The 14,926-nt window shown below is 36.0% G+C and overlaps 1 protein-coding gene across 1 annotated transcript; it reads left to right on the top strand.

Annotated features, from left to right (window-relative positions):
• The first annotated feature begins 862 nt into the window (after positions 1 to 862).
• Positions 863 to 2,393, top strand: LOC145126832 (uncharacterized). The gene is made up of 3 exons (XM_079062117.1): positions 863 to 1,225; positions 1,308 to 1,486; positions 1,640 to 2,393. Exons 1-3 carry the CDS (start codon positions 863 to 865, stop codon positions 2,391 to 2,393), a joined length of 1,296 nt encoding a protein of 431 aa, XP_078918243.1.
• The last annotated feature ends 12,533 nt before the right edge of the window (positions 2,394 to 14,926 follow it).

The following is a 14,926-nucleotide window of genomic DNA, read 5'->3' as shown; positions in this document are numbered from 1 at the left end:
TTGTTTCCTCAAGCTCTTATCCTTCCTTCTTAAGACTACCAACACCAAAATCCACCAAAATGACTTAGATTGCTTCAACAACGGCTAGGGTTTCAAAGGGAGCTTTTCTGGGAGCATAGGGGACGTTGTGGCCGCAATAAAGTCGTTTAAATAGGGTGCAAACCCTCAGATTAGGGTTTTTGTCCGGACCGTATCTACTCGCCGAGTCCGGTCGCCGACTCGCCGAGTAGCTCATTAAACTCCCGCGTCCAAGATGCTCCTACTCGGCGAGTTGGACCTCAACTCGCCGAGTCCCAGACCAAAATGCAAGATTACTTAGATAAAAATACATACCAGGAATCGGGTGCTACATGAAGTCCATGCAGTTACTTTTCAAGTGGGTCAAAAGTATAAAAGTAAAAAGGAAATTAAGGACAAAGTCAACGAACTTGCCATTGAGACTAGAAGGAATCTTGGCTTCAAGAAAAATGAAAAAATGAGGCTTAGGGTTGTGTGTAAATGTAATGTACCTAATGTAAATGCAAGCGGGGTAGGTAAGGGTAATAAAGTGAATTGCTCTTGGTCAATGCAGACTTCAAGGTCAAAAGATAGTGATTATTGGTATGTGAAAACTTTACTGGACAAACATACTTGTGTTCAAACTAGAAAACTTAGGGCTTTCATTACGAAGTATATATCCGCAGAAATCTTAGACATGGTCGAGTCTAACCCTATGGTACCCCTTCGAAGCATTCAAGACCAAGTTCAGAATAGGCTTCAAGTTGGTGTGTCCATACACAAAGTACAAAGGGCAAAAGAAACAGCTACAAAGCAAGTGAACTGTGATTACACAAAGCAATAAGAGGTGTTAAGAGATTATCTTATGGAACTACAAGCAACTAATGTGGATACAACTGTGAAGCTTGAGATTGTTAATAAGCCTAACAATGCTAGAGAAACAAGGCATTTTAAAAGGGTGTATATTTGCTTAGGGGCATTAAAGAAAGGGTTTAAAGCAGGCTTACGATATATTCTCGGACTAGATGATGCTTTTATGAAAAGACCATTTCCAGGCCAAGTACTCACTGCAGTTGGAATGGATTCAAACAATGGCATATACCCACTTGCATATGCCATTGTTGAGACTGAAGATATGAGTAGCTGGAAATGGTTTCTAGAATGCTTAGGAGATGACTTAGAGTTGTATTCAAATTCTAACTTTACTTTCATGAGGGATAGACAAAAGGTACTATTTTCTTCTTTTTGTATAACTAATAGTTTATTTGTATATGAATGTTGGAATGATTATGTGGGATAATCTTTTACAGGGACTCTTACCTGCTATTGCACAACTATACCCACAAGCTGAGCATCGATTCTGTCTAAGGCATATTTATGAGAACATGAGGAAAAAGTGGAAAACAAAAGAGTATAAAGATCACTTATGGCAGTGTGCAACAGCAACCACAGTACCAGAATTTAAACACTACATGAATGAACTTAGCAAGTTTGATAAGGATGCTTTTAAGTGGTTGAAGAAAATCCCCCCTCACCATTGGGCCAGAAGCCACTTTTCAGGTTATATTCCCTACCTTAGGTTAAGCTTTACTAGTGCTCATTGTATTTGACTTATTTCATATAATGTACTTGTTTAATAAAGGAAGAGCAGGATCATATATATTGCCAACAATTTGTGTGAGGTATTCAATAGTAAGCTTATTCATGGTAGGAATAAGCCCATCATAAGTTGTCTTGAGTACATCAGGCAGTACCTTATGAAGAGGATCTGCAATGTGAATAAAGTGATGTCCAAAGCTCCAGGTCCACTCACTCCAATAACATCAAAGTTACTTGAGAGAAATAGGGAAGCTTCAGTCCAATATAGGGCTAGATGGAATGGGACTGCAAAGTATGAAGTTTATGGTCCTTGGCATGACCAACATGTGGTTGACATGACAAATATGTCATGTACATACAGAAGGTGGGATTTGAATGGGATTCCATGCAAACATGCCATAGCTACAATACATGAAATGGCTGATAGTGGAGACAAAGTTGGGGAGCTTTACACTTATGTTAACAAAGTGTATTGGCTTCAAACTTGGAATGAAGCTTACTCTTACACTGTGGACCCTACAAAGGGTAGAGCCATGTGGCCAAAAAGTACATGTCCATTTCAATTAACACCACCACCACATCACATTCAACCTGTGAGACCAAAGACCAAGAGAAAGAGAAGTGCAGATGAAAAATATGATTGTCAGATGCATAAGCATGGTGCAAATGAACCTGAAAAACTTACGAGAAAGTTTGTTAGTGTCAAGTGTGGGAAATGCAACAATAGGGGTCATAACTCCAGGACTTGCAAGGGTGAAGGAGGGAATGCAGGAAGCAGTCAAGGAGGGAATGCATGAAGCAGTCAAGGAGGGAATGGAGGTGGCAGTCCAATGCATGAATTAGTGTATTTTGTTTAAAAACTTATCTTTTGGTTTAACACCACTTTTGTGCATTTGGATGTAATCGTTTAGAAGTAGTTTGTTGTCATGGTTTTATTTTGGTCTTTTAGCCCTTTTGGTCATGAAACTAATGTCAACCTTTTGTGATTGTTAAAGAATTATGTTTATGGTTTGTAACAACTTTGTGATTATTAAAGAATGATGTTTATGGTTTATAACAACTTTGTTGTCATGTTTATGGAACACATTTATGGTTTATAACAACTTTGTTCTGAAACAACAAATAAACATTAACATTAGGTGATAACTGCATTACATTGTCATTACAACCATGAAAAGGGTACCCATTTCTGAAGTTGTCCAAAACAACCCAAGTTGATATTACAATATCAAATAGCAAAAAACTACCACATTCCCCTGTTACAATTTCATAAGACAAAAACACCCAAAATTACATGCAACTACAGGGGTCCCTAATTCCTTAATCCTAGATGAAAAACACCCAAACCACCACAAATAGTAACCAACTTGCAAACAAACACATCTTCAGTCTTGCCACTTGATAGTTTGCATTGTTGATATTCCTCAATAATCCGAGTATTATCAACATAGATCTTGCACACATTGGAGAATCAATCCATCCTAAGAATCTGCATCTGGAACCCTTCATGTAAAAAAAACCCTAAACATGAGGGTGATTTTCCAAAATGAGTGTAAAATAGCAAAATGGAACACTTACCTGTTGAGGGCAGGAAAGAAACCTCCGAATAGGGTTTGCTGATGTCTAGGAGGTGCGAACCACCGCGTCCCTACCACAGAAACACATCACCATTTGAATTTTTGATGTCTAAGAAGTTGCGAACACAGAGTAGGAAAAATATGAAGCTCATGAAGGTTGAAGATGGAAGTGAGATGTAGCTCCTGCTTTTATTTTGAATAAGGTTGCAAAAAAGGTCCCTGTAGGTGGAAAGACGAAATACCCTCGTCTTTATTGCAGCTAACGGCACAAATGGATGGAAGTTAGTCTGAGGGACTAAAAACAATGGAAAGATCCAATTTTGGACCAGTGGTGCACCAATGTATCGTTTTGGACCAAAGTCGCATAATTTTGCCAACCACATGAACCATTTTTGCAATTTTGTATTTTTTATATAAAATGTTGCAAAAAACAAAAATTAAGGTTTTTATAATTATAAACTGAATGACCACCAATTCTACAGGTGGCATCTGCGAAATGGGTCAACCGATTTAAGAAAATGTCTAAAATAATGTCGCTTAGGTGATTTCGCAAGCCGCTTGTCTTTTTGACAGATGTTATCAGCAAAATCGATGTTATTTTGATAACCTTTTTAACTTTTGTTTAAATCTAGAAAAATAGTAAATGTAATTTTTTTTCTTTAAAATGAGGCAAACATATTTTGTTAGGATGATGATAATAATAATAATAATAATAATAATAATAATAATAATAATAATAATAAAAAACAGGTGGATCATAATCGAAAAAAAAGAACAACTATGTGCATGGAAAATATAAATATCATTTTTGACTAAATAGAAAGAAAAAAGTTTAGAAGGAAACATAGGAAATCTTCTGAACGCAGCTAAACGAGACTGCTCGTTTACCTTGATTTTAGGATAACAAAAGATTTATGGTTAATTGTGTGTGATTTACGATTTACGGTTTTAATGTATCAAAACAGAATCTGGTGTCCAACCAAAAAAGAAGCTAAACACTTTATATTCATTTATTAATATTTTGGTAGAAGCCTAAAACATGTGTACAATTATTGGAATCAATTATTAGAAAATTCCTTTCCTTTTATTTTATAATTTGTCTAAATAAATATATTGCCGTGGTGGTTTCCACATACGCAATATGACGAGTTCCTCAGGTGTGAATTTAACTTTACATAGAGATCAATTTCTAACGATGATTATGTCTGTCTATTATTATTTTTAGTGATGTCCTGTATAAAATATTGTATTAAATATAAGGATATAGGAAGCGATTTCATTTTGTCATATATTTTTGTTTGCCACGTAGACATTAGCTTATTTTTGCAACATTACTTAATTATTTTTGCTATTTAGAGAATGTAGTTTGTAGAGTTTTTAAATTGATTTTTTTTTATAAAAAAATATGACCTTTTATGATTGGTTGGTCAAAGAGATCAAAGAGTGGAAGAGTTCGACACATTATTGCTCAACATGTTGCAGTGTAGGAGCGGTGTGCCACATGCTGAGTAGGATAATATCCGGTGGTTGTCAAGACCACTCCTTCAAGCCTAATGGAAGTTTGTGAGAAACATGAGTATTATGATCATTTATTATTGAATAATCTAGAATATGTCGCTATTTAGTTAGTGATGTCTTTAAAAAGTATAATGAATATGTGTGCGAAGAGATTGTTTGATATTGAGTAATATAGAATTTGATAGTCGATTGTATCGAACAATAGAAGATAGTGTTTTGTGATTCGACAAGTCCGAAGGTACTAGATTGGTTATTTTGTTGAAGAGGTTGAGTGGAATTTCCATGAACTTTTATATGAATTAGAGATTAGTTCTAACAAGAACATGTGATGTTCTTTGTAAGTTTTTGAGTGTTTCACATACATTGGTTTCAAGCTTTCTCCATTCTTGATTGATTTCATATCACTTGGCATCATACCCTTATTGAGATGACTGACTATAGTGAAATATCTTGTGCAACCGCAAACTATTACTTCTTTGGATGTGAGAATGGTGTGTCATACACTCGAGACTCGTGTGATATCGAAATTGAGAGGTTGAAACGTTGCCAAGAAAACTAATGGCAATGAGTGCATAAGCTCATTCTTGCACAAGTTTCAACCACCAGCAAAATTACATCCAACCCACATGTCTAGGACGTGAAGGCAAAGTACATGAACAGGTTTGGCGCTAGGCATAGTGTAACACCTAGTTTCCATGACGTTTCTAATTTCGGGACATCAGGCCGTAATTTGATCGAGTGAAGGCTTGGACTTCAAAGGAATAGAGTTTGGACCCTATTAGATATTGATAATGTTGGTTAAGTGATTAAAGCTCTCGAATTGTGCCTTGAACCAAAGGGTAAAATGGGAAAAGTGATAATTCGGGCTTCTTCCATGAATTAATGATTTTAGTTCAGTATGTTTTTAGTTAAAAGTAACTAGATAGAATTATGGGTCATCAATACCTTCGCGTGATTATAAAGATCGCCAAAAACATTATTGAAACAAAGAAGTTATGACTGTTTGAAGTTGTAATGGATTTGGGTGAAAACCTGTCACCACGGAGTGGATAATTTCCTTCCACACCGTGGCAATCGTCACGAAGTGGAGAATTGTGTTCATGGTGTGCTAATCGTCACAAAATGGAGAATTGTCTTCCACGCAGTGGAAGCTGGGCATGCCCAAACCAATGATTTTTAGGGTTTTCAACGTATTTATAGGTAAATAATCATGTTTTTGAGTATTTTCTCAGCCTCCATCTCATCGAGAACTCCTTGGGGGCAACCCTAGCCTCCATCTTCATAGTTTGAGATTCTCCCCTATCCTCTCATCTATTTTTGGAGTGTTTTTGGTGGTTTTGGAGTGTCGCTTTCATTCAAGATTGATCATTGAAGCTTGGAAATTGAAGATCTCAACTTTTATCTACCTTCTGGACCTTTGTAATTCATAAAGTTCCAAGCTTTATTGCATTTCATCTTTGGATCTAGGTGTATTTAGTGTTTTGGTCTATTTTATTGCGTTTTTCTCCCATTTGAGGCTTGTTCCATAGATTTTGGAGAACTCTTGATCTTTTGAGTAATGTTTGGGTTCAAATCTTGTCATTTGGTGGAGTAGAGAGTGCATGCAAGAGATGTCTTTACTCCATGCATGAAGAAAAGTGCGTTTTGGACACCTTATGATCTTGGGTTTTAGATCTTGCTTGTTTTGGAGCTTCTGAAAGGATAAAGTTGGAAACTTTATCAATTTAGACATTATAAGGAATCGGATTTGAAGGTTGGAGACTTAGACTTAATGGATTAAGCTGAGAAAGATGCATTTTTGGTTCCTCTAAGACTTAAAGTTCAGATCTTGGTTGTTTGTGTGACATCCCCAAATTCACGGTCATTGAAAAAAAAATTATTTATGCTTATTTGAAAATCAGAGTATCCTTTTTAAAGAATAATATTGCGGAATTTGTTCCTAGAAAAACATGATAAATATATTCTCAAAGCATTTCTGAATAAATGTATTTTCTATTTTATTAAAACTTTGGGATGTCATTGTCAATATAGAAACATAAGCATAAACAGACCTTACATTCATTTACACTAGTGATCTATATCTCCTTTAATCTCTCAGTGTAATGTAGCTTCGTATCGACACCTGTGATACAAATAAACCGAGTGAGTCAGGTTGGGAAACCTGGTGAGTACATAGGGATTTCAATCCCACAATGTTATATCATATATATATATATATATATATATATATATATATATATATATATATATTAGAACTCACAAAATATAGAATTTCACCATATATAAGCAACTCTTACCCACCCCGTTGATCCTCTCAACGACACGGTCCATACTCTCGGATCTAACATTTACCTCTTTACTTAATCCATACTCCCAGATCTAAAACTAACCTATTTACCTTATCCATACTCCCGAATCTGAAACTAACCTCTTTACCTGATCCATACTCCCGGATCTGAAACTAACCTCCTTACCTGATCCATACTCCCGGATCGGGTATGTCTGATCCATACTCCCGGATCAATAATTATGCCCATTCCATACTCTCGGACTAGGGACAATTTAATATGTCTAATCCATACTCTCAGATCAATGTCAAGTTCTAAAGTTATTCCCTCCGTGTATATCTCACTCGTACTCGTAAGGAGATACTATCCAATATTCCCCTTAATTAATTTAGGTTTACTCTGTATCCTAAATCATCATATATTATCAGGTATGCTCTTTAACACGTATTTCAGGCAATATCAAATATTTCACAATAAACATATAATTTAATACTTTAATCAATACTTGTATTAAAATAATGTTCATGAAAGAGACTATGCACTCACTTGTTAAAGTGATGATTCCAAACTCGGACAACGCTTCGCTTCTTAACAATATAATTTCCTTCGACGAAACCTAGTATTATTACCACTAGATTTTAGTCTAATATTACCGTGACTAATTAGTAGTCTTAGCATTATTATTATTATTATATAAGCATTTAAACAATATTTTCAAACCACTATGTACAGACATGGGCCAGACATAAAACACCGGAGGGCAGGACCATTTTGGCATATAGCACTTCTGAAATCCAACAACCCTATGCGACCCTTTAAACCAGATTCCCCGTACCGCGAGTAGTTAAAAAGATATTATAACGACACTTATATAAGTCATAATAATAGCCAAAATATTTATTATAAGTTCATAATAACAATACTAATTTTAAATATAAACTTTATTTAAAATAGGGTAAGCATAACTTACTTACAAGGGGGTTTTAGCTAGGAGTTGGGCTCTGCAGGGGCAGAACTTCGTCGCTAAATCTTTCTAAGAAAGATTCTTGTAGCGCTTCATCACTCACATTACTATACTAAAACTACAAAAAGAGAAGTCGAATCACGAGGGACCGAAATGCTCGGGGGATAAGAAGAGAAAGACTCTTGAATCAAGAGAATGATGCAAGAAATATGAGAGCCTAGAGGCTCTTATTTATAGTAATTGAATCTTCAAAAACCATCCTTTATATTTACTTAAATGACTAAACACCCCTTTATAATACTATTTTAAATAGATTTAATGATATTTGTAATAAACTAATGTCGAAAGTACTCAACACTAGTCTTATAACGACCGCATCGTCGATACCTTTCTAATGATATATATATATATATATATATATATATATATATATATATATATATATATATATATATATATATATATATATATATATATATATATATATATATATGATTTACAGTTTATTTTAATACGTAAATGTGCTATTAAAAATTATAACTCGTTCATACGAACTCCGTTTTTGATGTTCTTTATATCCACGTGTAGCTATCGACGATATCTACAATTTCCGTTTAGACTCCGTCGACTAATTTTGAATTTATATTTTTGTCCATATTTTTATAAAATTAAATGATTTTGCTAAAATCATAACTCTTTCTTACGGACTCCATTTTTGACATTCTTTTTCTCAAAATTCCTATTTTAAGGAGTATTACGATTTTCTTTTTGGCCGCATTAGCTAAAAGTTAACCAATCTCTTCATAGCTTTTTACATCACACATTCCTTGTGCGCGACTGACTTTAATATCTTATAAAAATCATATCTAATTCATACGGATTTGGATTTCGACGAAATTTATATTTTCAGGATCGGGAAGACATGTACTTTCTAAATATTATATATATATATATATATATATATATATATATATATATATATATATATATATATTGGCACACTTATTTTTACGATTTACAGACGATTCGACTGATTTTTCCTATTTTATTATATTATAATAATCATGAAACATATAGTATTCAAATAATTCTTCTTTATTACATCAAATATGTTACAATCGTTGACCATAACTATTACTTTGGTTAAGATTATTTATCCTAGATAATAAAAAAAATCATTTTTAACGCTTATTATTGACTAGCACAAATCTGCGGGTGTTACAGTTTGGACCATCCTAATGTATAAAGTTGGAAACTTTATCCATTAGGAAGCTATTAAATACCAGATCTGATGTTATGATGTGACATCCCCTAATTTTTCGGCCAGAAAAGACCGATTTAATTTATGCTTTTTAAAATAAAACCAGAGAAATCTTTTCAAAAGATGTTGCGGAATTGGTCCCCAAACAACATATGATAAGAGTTTATCAAAACCCTTCATTAAGAAGGTATATATTTTCCATATATATCAAAACCTCGGGATGTCATGTTCCGATACAGATCAAAAGCATAAACAAGACATTATAAGCCTTACTACAGTTATTTACAACTACTGGCCTATAATCCAAAAATCTCACGTCATCCTCCGACTATGCTCGGGGTCCACTACCTGTAACCATAAAAAAACTGAGTGGGTCAGGCTTGGGAGCCTGGTGAGCATATAGGGTTTTCAACCCACAGTAATAATAAACTTATTAAGTTCACCAATCAACAATAACCTGATTACCCGTTCCCATTATCCTCACTTTACATCCCTAAACACTTTTCACAAGGAACCTAGCCTAAAAAATATCATCGGGATGGACACTACTGCTAAGGGGTTTCCTCAGCCATACATGTCCTAAAGGCAACCATGAGGGGGATGGAGTACATCGAATGAACACTCTAGTTCATTAACACCTACAGGTTGCGGACCTGCTAATGTTTCCCACTGGACTGTCTAGAAAGTCCGTGGTCGTCATCCAAACTCCGCTAGATGACTGAATCACAAATCACATCGAGGCCTCTCATCACTTTTATTTTATCACACATCACTATCTACCCATGTTCTACCCAACATATTTGTAGATAAAAATACTTATACAGTTTAAAACTTGTATAAAACATCAACTCAACAGTCACCTCAAATAAACAATTAATATATTTACACATAGCACGTATTATAAGGTAAATATTTCATATCTATGTGTAAAATGAAAGTGACTATACACTCACATGTTTTGATGAAAATCGGGCAGCAATTCGTTTCCTAAAACGTTCGTTTCTAATAAAACCGAGAGTTTTATTCAGAAACCGGGCTCTGCGAGGGTCGGGCTTCGAAACCGAAAAGATAAATTTTACGGGCTTCACGGGCTCTTCGTGGCGTATTCCGGGGGTTATGATCGATACCAGGGCTTTGGGGGATGTTAAGATGAAGAAAATATGAAGAAAGGGGCTTAAAATGGCAAAACTCCAAAAGTAACCGAGAAGGCTCGCATGACCCTTCTATTTATAGGGTCCGAAGTCGGTCTTAGAAGGAGAGGAGTCAGCATGCGAAGGCAGGTGGCATCAGGAGCGAAGGCCACGCGGTAGCAGCTGGGCGAGGGTGCGCATGTGCTCGCACGTGATCTGCGCATGCGAAGCCTCGGTGTCGCCTCCTGATTGGACCGCGGCCTAGGGTCCGAAGTAGAGGGTTCGTGGCACTCTCGCGAAGGCTCGGACACGAGGAATAGGACACGCGTCGGACTCCTAATGGACCCCTTCGGATCAGCCCACGAGATCGGATGACTCAGCAGCTCGAACACGTGGCTCAATCTAAGCGAGGGTGACGTGGCAAAAACGTGACTATGCGAATTTTCTCGATTTTTGTGCAAAAACTTCTAAAATCCATAACTTTCGCATACGAGCTCCGTTTTTTACGTTCTTTATATGCACGCGTAGGTAAAATTACACTCTACAACTTTCGTTTAGACTTCGTCGGATAATTTTGACTTTAATTTTTATATTATTATTTTTAACAGACCGGGACAGGAAATCCGTTAAAAATTCATAACTTCTTCATCCGACGTCCGTTTTCGTCAGACTTTTTACCGTTGTGCTACTAATAACGAGACCTTCGATTCTTGTTCAGGTCGTGTCGGATAAAAATCACTCGATCTAAAATTCGAGTTTTGAGCTGTCTACTACTAAGCTGAAACTTCGAAAAATAATAACTTCCTCATACGAAGTCAGATTTGGGCGTTTTTTTTATACTTACTCTCGGTTTAACGAACACTACGAGTTTCGTTTAGATCACTAAGGCCAAAAAGTAGTTTATCGAAAACTCACTTTTTACGACATTCGGCCCCATGCCGGTTTGTCGCGAAACTTCGACAGGTCATAACTTCTTCGTTATAACTCGGATTTCGGCATTCTTTATATATCCGTAATCCTTGTCACGCCCACTACAAGTTTCTTAATAGATATCAGCTTTATCTAAAATTTAATTTTTGACGCTCATTTTTATTCTTAATTAATTAAACCCTAATAATTAAGCATAAAACACATAATTCACATAATATTCACATAATTCCTTTTCATTTCTTCAAAATGAGTTACAAAGGTTAACCTAGACTATAATGTCAATATTAATGCCTAGCCTAGAAACACGGGCATTACATATGAGCCTTGGTATTTAGGAATTAAGCTCTTAATGAAGAAAAAGTGTATTCTTCCAGAGACCACGACGTAGCCAAGGAAGGCCCACGACGTGGTGGTGCTCTGAATTTCGAATGTGTTTGTCCTGACTTGGCCACGGCGTGGTGGCTGTTGACTTGTTGACCAGTTTTACTTTTTGTCAAACTATGATAGAATTGAGTGTTTAGCTAAGGACTAGGTTTGGTTTGGTTTTAGGTAGCTTGTGTTAGCTGTTTTGTTGCTGAGTGTTTCTGTTGAGCCTCTGTTGGTTAACTCATGTGAGCTTTTTCACTATACATTGTACTGCAGTATGTATCCTTGTGTGTAGGATGTTGGTATGTTGTAGTGATCTATCAGATTGGTAGATTTGTTATGATTACATGGTATTTGTTGGTTACTATTTATCTGTTTGCATATGTTGACATATTATGGTTGGGTTGAGGCGGTCCTGCTTTGTGTTGTAGGCCAAGATACTCGGGCGATCCAGGTGTACTGGAGGCCTTGCGAGGTGTTCCATTCAGACTGTAGGCCCAAGGGAGTGGTCCAGCTATTTTGTAGGCCTTGCGAGGTTGTTCAGTTAGATTGTAGGCTCGCTAGAGCGGTTCATGCATCTTGTAGGCCTTGCAAGACGATCTAGGCAGACTGAAGGCTCATATGTTCATGCATTGTATGTGTATTTTGGGGAACTCACTAAGCTGTGTCTTGTAGTATGGATTAAATGTTTTTAGGTACTTATCGGATAACAAAGACGGGACTATACACACACATCAATCGTTTTATGATTTGAGATTTCATAATGTTTTCCTTATAACTCTGATTTTGAATTATGATTATGAACACATTGGTTGAATTGAAAGTAACTTCATCAAACCGGGTGTTTATTCTCTTTCAAAAATGAAAAATTTTATTCTGAAATTGAGGACATTGCAAGTTGGTATCAGATCCATGATTTGAGAGATTTGGATGAACACACATGTAATTCCAAACTCAAACTAAGGATTTGATAAAAATTTTATAAACTTTTTGAAAAATAATGAACTTAATAGAAGAAAGGAAGATGCGTTGTTTACAGTCAGCCGAAGCTGAAGGAAGTGGTCTCCCAAAACATCCATACTAGTTATATATTTGTTGATATGAGCTGTTTCCAAATATTTGAGATGCCTTATATTTGAGATGCCTTATAGTCTAGGTATTTCCTGGTAGATTGATTGTTTGAGTATTGATTTCTTTGTGCTATTGAAACCTATGTTGACACTAGTTAACTATTATACGACTATGTTAGGATTGCATGCACCTAGGATTAGATAGTCCTAGATTGCCTAGTCTGGCCTATTATGCAGATCTTGTTTGATTCTAACCGTTGTAGTGATGGATCTCTCGGTCGAAGGAATGCTTAATTCTAGTTGCATGAGGTTAGTATTCGTATGATGGTTGGGTGATATTGATAGAAGTTTCTTTCCAGCGGGATAGCAGGGTGTGGCGGAGTTCCTAGTAACCTAAGAAAGGTGTTATGGTATGTCGGTGCATACATATGTGTGAGAGGAATCTTAGGATGATAATCTAGGAAGTGTAGCTTGTGATTTTTTAGTGTATAGGTATGTGTTAGTACGCCTAATTTTCATTGGGAATAGTGACCAAATACTTTGGGATGACTCCTGAAACAAATACGAATAAGTGTGGAAGGTAGTATGGGACCATACTACTGGAAACACATGATGTGTACAAGGATCAAGAATAGTCACAAGGTTGCTAGGGAACTAGTTGTTGGTAGACAGTGTGGTGTAGCACTATGGTTAGTTATAGCCCGTTCTCTTGTTTCCGGTCTTCTGGTTATGGTTACTCGGGATAAGGGTGAAATTGGTACTGTTTTAGACCCAAGTGGACATGGCAGCTTAGACCTGGAAGGTACAAATCTGTGAGAGTTACTTGATCTTAAGGTGTCAAAAACCTTATTTGAAGTTGTCTAAGTTTGAGTCACGAGACTCATGTAGGAATCAAATATGATGATCGACCTGAGGATTGCAGCTTGAGGATGGGTTGACGGCAGATGACTAGGGATGTCGTTCTTTATGACGGGTTTATGTTCTTCCAGCCTCCAGTGTTTGAGGGAGAAGGGATCGAATGTGTTTCAGTCGATAGATAGAAGAAAGGGTGGGTGTCCTACGCATCAGTTTCTACAACAAGGGAATGATCGAGACTCGACTGTTCTTTTGGTTTGGTGGCCTAAGTGAAGACCATGTCGCAAGTCGGATATGTGACACAGTTTTGAGCAGACCGGGTGTATCCGAGAAGGATCGAGATGTTCCTGATTCGGAAATTAGAGCTCTTTTGATATGTTGAGTTTGTCAGAGCTATTATTTGAGCATCTGTAAGGGATTATAAAAAGCTTCGGAGGAGGATAACATTGTGGGAAAATTCTTCAAATGCAAGTTTTTGCTACGTGAAGTTCAGTTCATAAGGTGCCTCATCACTCCAATTGTATTCTGATCGATTTCACTAAGATTGAGGTGGCGATGCTGGGAAAAGTTTATGAGGTCTCTATCTAAAATTGATGTGTATATAAATGCACTGGTTTTAGTCCTACTTTTAAGATGTAATTTAAACACACAAAGGCAGTGAACCTGTCATTTAGTGGTATAGTTGAGCAAGTAGGGTATCGAACTCGAGGAACGGAAATTAAACTAATAACTAGAATTAACTAAACAAATAATAAAAGTAAAAGGTTTTCTCTAGTTTTACAAGACTAGAAACTTTAACACACTAACTAACACGCAGATTAAGTAACTAAACAGCTAAAAACAAGTAAAAACTAACTAAATTCAATAGTAAAAAGGTTTATGTTTAGGTTCGATTCGTTTACTCCTATGGTTGATTTATGACAAGTGCAATGGATTAATTGTTATTGGTTACCGACTAAGGTGATTAGATTCACATTCGCTATTACCAATCCTTAGGAAACAAATTAACTTAAGCAGTGATCAAGTGATTAAACTAATGAATTTCCTAGTTTAGTTATTCGGATTAAATAAGAATTGTAATTAGCTAATCAAATTAATAATTCAATTAGCCTATTGTTGATGGTTTATGACACAAGCTCACACATTAATTTACCCATTTCTAGTTAACCCTAGTTTCACATTCACTATTCCTAGGCACATAACAATGTTTTCACATAAATCACATGAGGTAAGCAATTAAGAGATGTTCATGCAGCTTAATTACTTGTCAATTAACTGAAACTAGTTATGGTTAATGCATAAGGTTCTTTAACAAGCTTAATTTAACAAAATTCACCAATAAACAATTAATCCAACCATAAATCAATCCAT

This window comes from Lactuca virosa, chromosome 7, assembly GCF_052849685.1.
Source record: "Lactuca virosa cultivar CGN04683 chromosome 7, Lactuca_virosa_CGN04683_v6, whole genome shotgun sequence".
Classification (NCBI taxonomy): domain Eukaryota; kingdom Viridiplantae; phylum Streptophyta; class Magnoliopsida; order Asterales; family Asteraceae; genus Lactuca; species Lactuca virosa.
This window is presented reverse-complemented; position numbering and strand designations above follow the sequence as displayed.

Bases quoted from the DNA above. Each gene is read 5' to 3' on its own strand.
- LOC145126832 (XM_079062117.1), top strand. From the start codon at position 863: ATGGAACTACAAGCAACTAATGTGGATACAACTGTGAAGCTTGAGATT. The intron at 1,226-1,307 runs GTACTATTTTCT...AATCTTTTACAG, and splicing joins TCATGAGGGATAGACAAAAG to GGACTCTTACCTGCTATTGC. The intron at 1,487-1,639 runs GTTTGATAAGGA...TGTTTAATAAAG, and splicing joins TACATGAATGAACTTAGCAA to GAAGAGCAGGATCATATATA.